Source organism: Oryza sativa, chromosome 9 (assembly GCF_034140825.1).
Source record: "Oryza sativa Japonica Group chromosome 9, ASM3414082v1".
In the NCBI taxonomy this organism is placed as follows: domain Eukaryota; kingdom Viridiplantae; phylum Streptophyta; class Magnoliopsida; order Poales; family Poaceae; genus Oryza; species Oryza sativa.
In genome coordinates, this window is record NC_089043.1 from 19,749,187 (window position 1) to 19,762,531 (window position 13,345).

Below are 13,345 nucleotides of genomic sequence, written 5' to 3' on the forward strand. Positions count from 1 at the left end.
CGGCCATGGGCTGGCTGGTTGGGCCTTGCCATTTCATGGGCTCAAATGTGTCAGCTTGCATCGCAATTACACTGGGCCAAGTGAAACAGTTGGACCTAAGCTAAGGGCTTCAGGGTTGTGTAGCCCAACCCAGTCTTAGGCAGGGTTAGAACGCAGCCCACGGGTGTGTGTGGTCCATAGAGACATTTCGACAAGTTTGCTCGGAAATTTGTTCTGCAAACTCTATGTACAATGCAAATTAGTAAACTATTGTTAGATATAAAATAGATGTATAAATTTTATCCATGGCATCCCACACACTACTCCCTTCTCCCCACCTCGTATTTTGAACCCCCCAAAAAAACGGGGGCGTCTTATGGGCGGGTGATCGCTCCCTCGTCCGCCCAGTGATCACCCGTCTACCCCCTCCCCTATACGATACACTCCTCCCTCCTCTCCCCCCTTTCTCCTCCCCTTCTTCTCTTTCTACTACAGTACACCACACAATTTTTTTTAAAAAAATTAAAAAGTTAGAAAAAAATTATGTATAAAAAATTTGAATTCAAATTCAAATTTGAATCGGGTATGTAAACTTTTGACTTATAAGCTTTGGGTCTATAAACTTTAGGTGTATAAACTTTAGATGTATAGAAATACTATATATAGAAAATATTTGAATTCAAATTCAAATTTGAATCAGATATAATTCAAATTCAAATTTGAATCGGGTATGTAAACTTATGACTTATAAACTTTAGGTCTATAAATTTTAGGTGTATAAACTTTAGATGCATAAAAATACTATATATAGAAAATATTTGTATTCAAATTCAAATTTGAATCAGATATAATTCATATTCAAATTTGAAATGGGTATATAAACTATTGGCTTATAAACTTTAGGTCTATAAACTTTAGGTGTATAAACTTTAGATGTATAGAAATACTATATATAAAAAATATTTGAATTCAAATTCAAATTTGAATCGGATATATAAACTTTTGACTTATAAACTTTTGGTCTCTAAACTTTAGATATGTAAAGTTGAGGTGTATAAACTTTAGGTGCATAAATTTACTAAAATAGGAAAGTAATGCGGCGCCAAAAAAAGAAACCAGGTGAAAGGAGGAGGGAGGGAGGGGGGAGGGGATCAATCGCTACCCCATAGCCAGGGCGATCGATCGCCCATTAGAGGTTTCGAAAAAAAGGGGACGCCCTTCTACTGGTAACATTTTACGTTTTAGTCCCTAGCTTTCTACTCCCTTCCTCTTCGCTCTCTCTCCTCCTTCAAAGTAAAAAAATACTCTTAGTTAAATCTTAGGAGTAAAAAAATCATATAGAGTAAAAAAATGGAAATAGCGAAGGAAAAAAATCGAAGCCCCTCAAGGCTCCGGCAAGGTCGGGGATGCGGCTTCCCTGTTCCGACTGTGTGTTCCTATCTCTGTCCCCTGCCAGGTGTCCTCGCTCTATTGGCGATCACTTTTCCAGCAGGCCTAGGGCCTTACGCTCCTTTTTTTTTATCTAAACGGCTTAACCTCTCCGTTTCTTTTTGAAGCAAACAGCAGCAATCTCCGTTTTCTTTCCCTAATTCCCTTACACTGCAGCGGCGTGCCCTAGGCGGGGCAATTGGGTAGGCAAGGCAATTCCAGTGCTTGCCATTGCCATCGATGGGCAATATGCGTGTGCAGGACGACTGCTTACCGGTGAAGTTATAGGAGAGGTGAAGTTCCTGAGCAGGGGGAGGCCGCACGGCCTCCAGCACGGTGCCCGAGAGGTGGTTGTGCGCGACATCGAGCTACTCCACCTTCTACATCCCGGGCACCTCCGGTGGGAGCGGGCCAGCGAGGGAGTTGAAGCTGACGTTGAAGAATGTGACCTCCCATAGCATCCATCCCGACCTCGGGCGGGTGATACACAGAAGTTGAGGCCATTAATTGTTGATTTGTTGATGAGGAGGATATCGTTGTTGGAGAGGACGATGAGGGAGACAAGGGTAGCCAGGCATGGTTCGACCATTCCAGCAATCAATTTCAGGTAATACTTAAGAATTTAAGATGATATGCACTAGGAAACTAAAAGAATCACATGAGCAAGTGATCTCGCCGGAGAAGTCGTGGCGTTCGGGCGTTCGGTGGGGGAGTGAGCGTCTTCGAAATTTCCTGGGCGCTAGGATTTTTTTTTTACTTCATGGATCCATAGCGGTGGTGGATGCATCTCTACCGCTCTCCGTGCTGTCACCGCGCTTGCTCAAGACGATGAGCGCCGCCCTGGACACCCTGTCCTGGTCACCGCGGCCTCCGGCGGCGTCGGCCACTCCGGCTGCGTTGCTTCCATGTCACAGCTCACCATTTGGCGCGTGGAACATTGGTCGGCAACCTCGGCACCGATCAGAAACGAGCCATCCCGGATGCTAACGTCGTTTACGTTAAAAAAGAAAACGAGCGCATGGCCTAGGTCCACTAGAAAAGCAGCAGCCAATAGAGGAAGGACATCTGGCAGGGACAGGGAGGGGAACATAACACAGGAACAGGGAAGCCGCATCCTAAGGTCGGGGTGGCCGCAGAGGGGATAGGGACGGTGGAGGTGATGGCAGAGGGTAGGGACGGCGGATCGAGCGTGCCATTGCCGATGCGAGTTTCGTCGCCCATCACCGATGCGAGATCTACTCACGCCGCACGCTGTTAACCATTGATGTGGGCTTCCCATCGTCATTGCAAGAATCGTGGGGGAGAGGGAAGGAAGATAGATGAGGAGAGAGGGAGACGGAGAGATGGAGAGAGAGAGTGCATAGAGGGTGGTCTAGTGGGTGTTTTCTTTAATTTTTTTTATATATACGTAGTGACGTGAACAAATCCTAAATGTTTATTTTATATCCAGCTGAAGTTTGCACTATATTTTTTTTTCATGGCTTGCAGTATAGATATCTTTTTTCTTTGTTCCTGGCACTATAAAAAAGTATTTTTACAGGCGGCCAAAAGTAATTTTTCCAGGTGGGAGAAGGACCGCATATAAACCAACGACTGTGAAAATCGATGATTTTTGCAGGCGATCCAATGGCCCGCCTGCGAAAATCCTCTGGACAAACAAAAAAAAGTGCCTCGCCGGCCCCGCGCCTCGCCGCCGCTGCCGCCCTCCCCCGGCATCCCTCCGGCCGGATCTGTGAGGGGAGGGAAGGGGAGCCGCGCCGGAGCCACGGCCGCCGCCCCGTGCCCCGCCGGCCCCGCGCCTCGCCGCCGCCGCCCTCCCCCGGCCTCCCTCCGGCCGGATCTGGGAGGGGAGGGGAGGGGAGCCGCCGCCGCCCCCCGGCCTCCCTCCGGCTGAATCTGGGAGGGGAGGGGAGGGGAGCCGCGCCAGAGCCGCCGCCACCGTCCCGCGCCTCCCCGCCGCCGCCCTCCCTCCGGCCGGATCTTGGAGGGGAGTGGAGGGGAGCCGCGCCGCCGCCGCCGACGTGGCTGGCCCTGCGCCTCGCCTCGCCGCCGCCGCCCTTCCCCGGCTTCCCTCTGGCCGGATCTGGGAGGTGAGGGGAGGGGAGCCGCGCCGCCGCTGCCACGTCCGCGCGCTGGGAGCGGCGTCGCTCTCCCTCCGGCGGGGAGGGAGGGGAGGGGAGGGGTGGGGAGAGAGAGAGAGAGTTGAGAGGGAAATGAGTGGTGGGGAGGGGTGGGGGGAGAAGATAAGAGTTAAGATTTTTTTTTGGTAGATATGATTTTTGCAGGCGGACCACATAAGGTTCGCCTGTGAAAATAGATTTTCGTATGCACCGTTTATGTGGTCCACCTACGAAAATAGATTTTCACAGGCGGACAACGAACTTCACCCCGATTTATATTTTTGTAGGCGGTCATTTAGCTCTAAGGGTCATGTCCTCCTGCGAAAAAAAGACTCCACGTCAAAAAAAAATGTTTTTTCTAGTAGCGCTGACATAAAAAAAACTGTCCCGGTCTCGAATCAATTGGGTGTATGTTACTGACTGACTGACGCTACAGGTACTTAGGGTATCGCCCATCTCTTTTTCTCTCTTGTATTATATTTATTGATGGCATTTTCTAAGCTTTCAAACGAATATTTTTTTAAAAAAAGTTCTATGTATAAATTGCTTATAATATTTTTTAAAATAACTTTTCAACTTTGTGATTGTGAACTCGTTAACTTTCAAATATTTCATCACAAAATTAGTTAATCTACTATCATTTGTTTACCTGTTCAGCACACAATCAAACTGTTTGCCGAGACGCCAGCCAAAAAGGACAAAACAACGAATCGATGAACATCAGCTGCTGCATGCCCATGCAGCATTATTCTTCTCCAGGGATCCTTCCTTTTCAACATCCGGCCATAATCTTGGTGAAAAGATATTGTACGAAAAAGCTAATTGGTGGCCGGCCGCACGCCCTTTCCCGTGCAACGTAGCCACGTGGCGCCTGCGGAGAGGAGGCAGCATGGTGGGAAGGCCATTTGGCCCCTTTTTCTCAGTTTTTTTCTTTTTTTTTTGTTTTTCTCTCAATTTTTTTAATACGTACTATATAAAACTAGTATACTTTTTGTTTAGGTTTTTAATAGGTATGTACACAAACTTTGTATACATATTATATACATACGTATACAAAATTTCTATATGCGTATATATTTTTTATACATTAAAAGTGTACAACGTACACATAAACTTTATATATATAAATATTGTATAAAAGTACGTACTTTATATACATACATACATACATACTTTACATATATATATATATATATATATATATATATATATATATATATATATATACACACACACACAAAAAATAGGTATTGTACTGCTCCGCGTGTTTGCACGCGAGCCACGTGTATAAATGGCAGCCATAGCATATACAGCAGCAGCCGCCGCCTGCCTCCGAATCGTATCCGGCCGTATCATCGTAACTTCGTAAGGCATCGCATCGCATGCTGTGTTGTTTTTTATATTCGTCAAGCTAGCTAGTACTCCTATGGGCCTGCTTGGGGAGCTTAAAATTCTGAGAAACGACTGCTAAGATGTTAGCTAGTGAGAATTTGGAGAAACTCGCTTCTAGTTCATTTTCTAGATTCTACAACTACAGATTCTCACAACCTAGATAAAAAGCTGGACTGTTTAGAGAGTTTCTAACAACTGAAGATTCTAAAAGAAGCTGTAGCAGTTAGAAGTTAGAAGCTCTCCTTAACAGGCTCTATACATCTCGGCAGATGAAAAAAAGTGATGGAATATGCACCTATGCAAACGAGAACGATGACGACCTCACGTACAGTGACTCGATCAGTGATCAGTCATTATATTCACCACGTCGAATAATGTAACATGATGATCCCCTCAATCTGGCAGCCGGTGCATATACATGCATGAATCCTGTAAACTTATATGTTCATTCTCACTAAGTGTAGTTAATACTATTTCTCTCTGCTCTTATTAAGTCATATCACCTTAACTATTTCTAGCCTTGGATGATAGATCTATGGTTCAAATTGTCTCTTCTTTCTTCTCTCTTAAAAAAATACAATTTCAATTATTTTTAGGCTAAAAAATATATGAAATTATTTTAGTTTTGATAATCAAATTACATATTATTTGTACATATTATACAACTTAATTTTTCGCAGCAACACGACGGGGTATTCATCTAGTATATATATGTTCGATGGACCTGCTACTTCTTTTGTTTTACAATGTAAGGTAGTATAAATTATACAAAATCGTCTTAGGAATTTTGGATGATCCAATTTCGTAAAGGTTTTTTTTCTACAGAATCCTTTCATCCATATGAAAGGATATTGGATATAATACTAGTTCGATGTTGTATAAACTTAGACAAAATTAAAAAAAATGGCTTAATACGAAACTAAAATATAAACCTTATATGGAACGGAGAATAGCTCCGAAAAAAATGGCATGCTCATTTTATTTTAAGCAGATGTATCTTTTTCTTCAGTGTTCGATGACCCAACTAGGAGGAGGGAAAAGGATCTATTCCTTGAGATCTGAGTGCACATTTGGAATTAAGGTCCAGGAAGAATCGAACTTGTTCTTATTCTGCACACAATCTTTTTGTCTCGTGAATAAACCCATAGGCTCTCATGGGCATATGCGCCGGTGAACTAGCTAGCATGGCTAGATTCAATGAACCTCAAAATATGTTGGTAACGCTAGCTCAAGGGCAATAATATATAGCAGATCCAGTATAAGAGCCAGCAAAAAGGAAGAAGGTGAGGCGGTGCCCATATTGATTATATGATCCACAAATGTTGCCTTTTTTTAACGAATAACATTGACTCATTGAAGATAGTAGAAGAAAATTACAAGACTAAAACATGTAAGGCCATAGCCATGGAAAAAGGACAAAAATACACCAATATCGCCTACATACAACTAGCACGGAACCGGTCGCTGCTAGATCAACAAAGAAGCTACAACCATACTACCCAACACCAATTCCAAACTACTGAACACCTAACCTCCTGGAGGTCACCAGGATGAAAGGTTGTAGAGGAAGAGGGCGAGAGAGAAGAAAGATCCCTCTTCTTCGCACGAATCCGCGGACCGCCGCCATTTAAGAGCTTTGCACCAAACTATCTAAAAGCATATTAGGCGATAATGGGGCCTCTTAGACAACGTCTCTAGGGAAAACGTGACCTAGGGAGCATCGTTGCCGCCCATCCAGGTCTCAGGTACCCACCAGGGAGGAAGAGAGACACCTTGATAACACCTCTACGAAGGAAAACGACGACCAAAGGTGTCACCGTTGTCAGCCTAACCAGACCGAGCTAGACTTTATCCCGCCACCCATCCATTGTTGTCCTGTAACTATAGCTCCAAAGCTGGCCACCACCAGTCACCCACGGTCAGCACGTAGACATTGCTACATTGATACCCCCCGCCTATCTCCACATGTTAGCTCTATATCTATGCACCCACTTTCACTGTCACGGTCTCCACCTCGAGGATCATCGGCGCCAGCCGCTACCCTCAAGCATTTAGACAGCACCATAAGAAGTCGTCGTAGCCCAGGTCTTCATATATAGAGGATGGGCACAACTGCCCTTCCCTGACATTGATCTGGCACACGACGTCGTTACTAGCCCGCCGCCTCCGCCAGTCTCTTCCATTGCACTAGCTTTTGAGGGATGAGCGCTAGAGGCTTCCCACCAACACCGCCACCATTAGGAGTGATGGAGGGCGCAACAGCACCGTGCCACCTCACCTCTGGTTGCACTTCACCGCCGTGCCTCAAAGCCGGTCGCATGTCGCCTCGCCTCTACAGTTACACAAGGTTGTGATAAGGCATGCCGCTGTTTTCACTATGGCCAAGCGGATTTTTCTTGGCTTGTTCGGATGGTGACGAGTTGGTAAAGAGGAAAGAGAAGTGGAGGGGGAGGCCACGGTGGGTTCTGCCCATGTCGCTCCTAGAGACGATAGGGGAGGGGGGCATGAGAGAGACTAGTGTTGGCTTTATTTGTGGTTCATATGGAGCCTTGTTTGCGAAAGAAATGAACAGCACTTGAATTAATAGCAAGTGAGATGCTATATGATTTTATATGATTTGCGCCCCAAAATAAACAAGACGAGTGACATGTTCGATCAATTTGTAAAATAAATGACTAAACTGCACCCGTATAGTAAGTTGTAGCACCACTTATTGTATTTTAGTTACTTTGTAGACATACTCGCTTTTCTCTCTATAAAAGTTAGAATGATTTTTTTAAAAAAGTTCCAGTTAGATCTAATTTGATCTTTTATGGTTGAGAGGGCTTAAAATTCAATTTCTGCATGGACCTTTATGAATGACCATGCATGACAAACACAATATACTGTTCATCAGTCGTCGTCCAGGTGATCTCGTGTCTCACGACAAACAATGATTTTTTAGATAATGGAATTTAACATCTCAGTCTTTGCTCAAAAAGAGCTACAGCCAATTATTACATTGTAGCAATCCAGAAAAGAGTGTAGTTCAGCTAAATAGGACACACCAAACAAAAACAGAGGAAACCAAGCCAAAATAAGGAGAACACATTTATTGAAGTCTATTTGTGAACCTCCATCCATAATTGGCAAATAATTGCATAACTATCGACTCCAACTTGCGGCATACAACCTTTAGGAACTCCCCATCATCCTCACACCTTTGTAGCTGTGCCCAAAACCGGAGCCAGTGCGTTGCCCTAAAAATTATCTGCATATATGAAATAGATGGTGATTTATTAAAAACCAAATCATTTCTACTCAACCATAGAGCCCAACAAATGGGAGACGCTCCAACTAGTATCAGTTTACTCTTTTTCTTGTCAACCCCCAAAAGCCACCCATCAAATATATGAGATATACTAGTTGGAAGATTAAAACCAAAAGAAAACTGAACTGCTCTCCATATGAATTTTGCATAATGACAATCTATGAAGAGATGTTGAATAGTTTCATTTTTCATACAAAAGCAACACCTTAAGCTACCATTCCAATTCCGTCTCGCCAAATTATCCTTGGTCAACACGACCCCCTTAAGCAAGTAACACATAAAGATCTTAATCTTAAGCGACATCTTAAGTTTCCACATATATTTGTTCCTCTCAACATAACCATTGTTAATTAAAGCTAGACACATTGACCTTACTGAGAACCTACCATTCTGATGATAATTACATCTAAAACAGTCAGAAGAAGGATTTAATTGAATATGTACAATAGAAGCACATAATTCATGCTAGTATACAATATTCTGACCAACTAAAGCTCTTCTAAAAGAAACATTAAGTGGAACAGATCCCATAACAGTGGCAACAGTGGATGATTTCCTTCGGACTATAGCATATAAAGATGGAAATTTATCCTTGAAAGCCAACTTACCTAGCCATTTATCTTCCCAAAATCTTATTTGTTCCCCACCATTCACAGTCCAAGAGGCCATATCTAAAAAAGTACTTTTGACTTTCATAAGCCCTGATAAAAATGGGAATCACCTTGTTTCTTGCACGACAAACAATGATGGCCTTCTTTGTTGAAAATCTGCAAGGACCTTGTGATTAACCTGGTCGTCACAGCCTGGCAAACTGCTAATGTGCAACAAGTTCAAAAGTAGAACAATAATTAATACAAAAAGTTCTCATAAAAAATTAATACCAAAAACTTAATTAACATAGCTACAGAAACACGAAAATTCAGTCAAATCTGCCGAGGAGAATTGCACGCGATTATGCAGCATATCTGACAATTAAGTTTGTTAAAAAATTAAGAGTAAATTTCACACCTCAGTAATTATGTGGTCCAGGATAAAAAAAAGTGATTTGAGCACTTTAATAAATTGTTATTTGATCCACCGTATTAGGAATGTTCTAAATGAATTCTTAAATTTATGAAGTCTTTCATCTATAAAATAAAAAATATTTAAACCATCTAAGTTAAGCATCTTATTTTTTCTACTATATCAAGTTAAGTTGGCCGGCGATGTGATTTTATAATATTGTAGACTACAATTTAGGGTTATATATATGCTAGTCCCGTAATTTTAAAATTTGTTTAAATCTAAATTTCTTTAAATTTGAGTGAATTTATTAAAAAAATATAGTAACATCTGCAGCGTCAAATCACCATTGAATATATTTTATAATATGTTTTGTTTGGAATTAGAAATTTTATTATATATTTTTTATAAAATTAGTTAAACTTAAAGATATTTGACTTAGGGGAAAGCCAAAATATCTTATGCCAAAACACTCTGATTATGTGTGATTTGTATTATGATACCCGAGGTTTCACAAAATTTACACAAGATGTTCATGTGTTTAGGGAATCAGTTGATTAATTGTAGTCAGAACATGCTGATCAGAGAGGTTGAACCGTTGAACACCACACACATGACACACATCAGAGTCTCAGATACGGCTGCTAAGGCCATTTCCAACCCAATAATTAGTATGGTGTTAATAGCATTAAATAAGCTGTCACTTAGGATAAAAAAATAATGTGGCAAGTAAATAAATGAGAAAAGAGAAGAAAACCATGTCTTGTATAAGACATGTATGGTTTCTATACAACATCCAAAACATCATGTGAGATAAGTAGCATTAAATTTAAGTATGAAATAAAATTAGTGTCTAGTAATAGTTTCTTGATGATGTGAAGTTTATAAAAACTATGTCTAGTGTCCTGGGTTGGGAATGGCCTAACGACGATCAACACGACCGCCGCAGCTCAGCTCGACCGCTAGCTAGCTAGCTAGCTTGATTTCTCCCAACAAAAGCACGGTCAAAATCTCAAAACGGAAGCAAGCTTTCCACACACAACCCAAGTTGGCGCAACGAATCGACCAACTCGCCGTCGCCGATCGATGCATCTTGCAGCCTCGAACGCGACAGGATGCGATGGATCAGATGACTACTAATCCACTCATCACTAGCTTAGCTAGCTATAGGTTTTGCATGATCGATGCGATGCAATTGTGTCAGCAGAAGAGATTCTTGGTCTGAATCACGACTCCTCCTCCAACTTGCATTGCCACCATTTCTACGTATGTGAATTTTGATCCCTCAAAAAGATATCCCCTCGTTGTTTACATATTATTTAAATGGATATAAAAAAAATTAAAAAGATATATTAATATGTGATATATCACTTCGTAGATGCTATAAGTTTTGCATGATCGATGCGATGCAATTGTCAGCACAAGAGATTCTTGGTCTGAATCACGACTCCTCCAACTTGCATTGCCACCATTTCTACTCCTCTCGAGCTCGTTCTTGGTAGCTGCTGTTCATCATGTCCTCCTTCCTCTATAAATTTGCACCGCTTCCCGCCATCTCCCACACATTGCCATCGATCAGCAGCTAGCTTTGCAATCGATCAGAATTCAGAAGCTATGAAGGTTATTGTGGCAGCGGCGGAGGGAGGCGTGAGGAGGAGGAGGAGGTACGCGCTGCTGCTGGCGGCGAGGGACTCGGACTACGTGCGCAAGGTGTACGGCGGCTACCTGGAGGTGTTCATCCGGGCGTTCGGCGACGATGGCGATGTCGGCGACGGCGGCGGCGAGGAGTGGGACATGTTCCGGGCGGTGGACGGCGAGCTCCCCGGCGCGGACGAGGTCGACGGGTACGACGGCTTCGTCATCAGCGGCAGCCCGCACGACGCGTACGCCGACGACCTGTGGATCCTCCGGCTGTGCCTCCTCGTCCGCGACCTCGTCGCCATGCGCAAGCGTCTCCTCGGCATCTGCTTCGGCCACCAGGTAGCTACCTCAATGCAGGCTGCAGCTCTGTCCGGCCGGGCCGGCCATGTCAACCGTGATGTCATCCTCGTCGTCTTCCTCTCGTGCGTCTCATCCAGGTGATATGCCGCGCGCTGGGCGGGCGCGTGGGGAAGGCGAGGGGCGGGTGGGACATCGGCATCAGGGAGGTGGCCATGGCGGAGTCGCTGCCGCCGTACAGGTTCCTCGACGACGCGCTGCAGGGGATCACGGCGGCGGCGGCGCCGTACGCCAAGATCACGGAGGTGCACCAGGATGAGGTGTGGGAGCTGCCGGCGGGCGCCGAGGTGCTCGCCTCCTCGTCCAAGACCGGCGTCGAGATGTTCTGCGCCGGCGACCGCGTGCTCGGCATCCAGGGCCACCCGGAGTACACCGCCGACATCCTCCTCAACCTCGTCGACCGCCTCTCCTCCGCTGGATCCATCACCGTGAGTGTAGCATAACTTCTGCTCTCTCTTTTTTCGCACGCACACACGGTCCCCAAACGGTTAAATGGTACTACCTCGGATATAGATTCTAATAGCTCGAGTGGACATCCACCCGTTTATTGCATGTCAACTAGATGGTTACAAAAAATTTTTTAAAAAAAATTGACAAGATAGATCAATATGTAATATATCACTCCACAAACATGCAAGTTTAAATTCAACTTCTACAAGTTATAAAAAAATAACAAATTTAATTGTAAATATACATATAGTAATTTGAGTTTTGTTTGTTATTTTTGTTACAATTTGTAGAAGTTGAATTTTAACTTGCATGTTTGTGGATTGATATATTAGATATTGATCTATCTTGTTCATTTTTTTTTATTTTTTTTCATAATCATTTAGATGACATGCAATAAACGGGTGGACATCCACTTGAGCTGTTAAAACACTTTCCCTACTACGTCCATTTTTATATGTATCATGTTGGCTAGCTAGTTAAATTTTAAACTAGCCAACGTCATATAAAAAGAATTGGAGGGAGTATGTTTTTCGAAAAAAAATTGTAGGAATGTTGTATTAAAAAAACCATGTTAATCTATTTTTTAAGTTGTTAGTTACTCCCTCCTTCCAAAAATCTGAGATCTATTTCATTCTTTGGTTTCTCCAAAAATATGAGCCCTATTTGTAGTCACCATGTGCTAAATTAAATTGTTGATCGGAAACCAAGAAGCCATTCTAGTACTTATTGGTTGCATGTTCATTGGTTTTACCACATAATGAGTGAGTTAATTGCTTCTTGGTTTTGATGAAAAAGAAATAGGTCTTAGATTTTTGGAAGGAAGGAGTAATACTTAATTAATCGTACGCTAATTCATCGCTCCGTTTTGCGTGCTCAGGAGGGAAGGGCTCCCAACCCCCAAAAGAACACTATCTAAAATCTGATCTAATCGCTTTGTATTAAACACCCGGAAATCAAGAGTATTTGGTCTAGAATCTAAAAGTATGTATCTAATCTAATATATTGATGTGGAAAATTCTTGTACCTTAAAAAAATTACCGGGTAGAGATTCAAATATCAATGATAACCGATCAGATATTGTGATTATTGGACATATCAATATTATCCTATATGCAAAAAACAGCTCAATATTATCAATACAACTATTAGAAAACCTAAAAAAATGCACATTTGTGACAAATTTTTTAAAGTTCAATGGGTTTTAGTCGATAATGTAGTTGTTACCACCATCCTTACCACTAGGGAGCGGTTTTCGACTCATCATCATAGTTATAGATTAATCTTGGTATCGAATGGTATCACAATTTCTGGTGTTAATTTACCGCACATTCCACGGTAACTTGCAGATGGCGGTCGCAGAGGGAGTGAGGAGGCAGCTGGAGGATACTGGGCCTGACAGGGAGTTCTGGATCAAGCTGTGCAAAAGCTTCCTCAAGACTGAAGAAGAATAACAACTATTGACATATATACCTTGTATTTGTAGCCTGTGATATGTGTTATGACAGTGTGAGGCACAGATGCCTGTTGCTTCCTAGTTTGTGCTGGTAGTGGTAGGCACAGATGCTCACTTTTAGCATCAAATTTATTGTGAATCAGTGTGTTGAAAGTCTCTATCACCAGTGTTGACCTGCAAAATTGGAATAAACAAAGCTTGATTTTCAGGTCA

At 42.9% G+C, this 13,345-nt stretch overlaps 1 protein-coding gene across 1 annotated transcript; it reads left to right on the plus strand.

Annotated features, from left to right (window-relative positions):
• The first annotated feature begins 10,791 nt into the window (after window positions 1–10,791).
• LOC4347102 (gamma-glutamyl peptidase 3) lies at window positions 10,792–13,345 on the plus strand. Its single transcript, XM_015755911.3, has 3 exons — window positions 10,792–11,211; window positions 11,310–11,657; window positions 13,026–13,345. Exons 1-3 carry the CDS (start codon window positions 10,846–10,848, stop codon window positions 13,128–13,130), a joined length of 819 nt encoding a protein of 272 aa, XP_015611397.1. The 5' UTR covers window positions 10,792–10,845; the 3' UTR covers window positions 13,131–13,345.

Coding starts and splice junctions, on each gene's coding strand:
- LOC4347102 (XM_015755911.3), top strand. CDS start 10,846: ATGAAGGTTATTGTGGCAGCGGCGGAGGGAGGCGTGAGGAGGAGGAGG. Junction 11,212..11,309: donor GCATCTGCTTCGGCCACCAG/GTAGCTACCTCA, acceptor CGTCTCATCCAG/GTGATATGCCGCGCGCTGGG. Junction 11,658..13,025: donor CCTCCGCTGGATCCATCACC/GTGAGTGTAGCA, acceptor GGTAACTTGCAG/ATGGCGGTCGCAGAGGGAGT.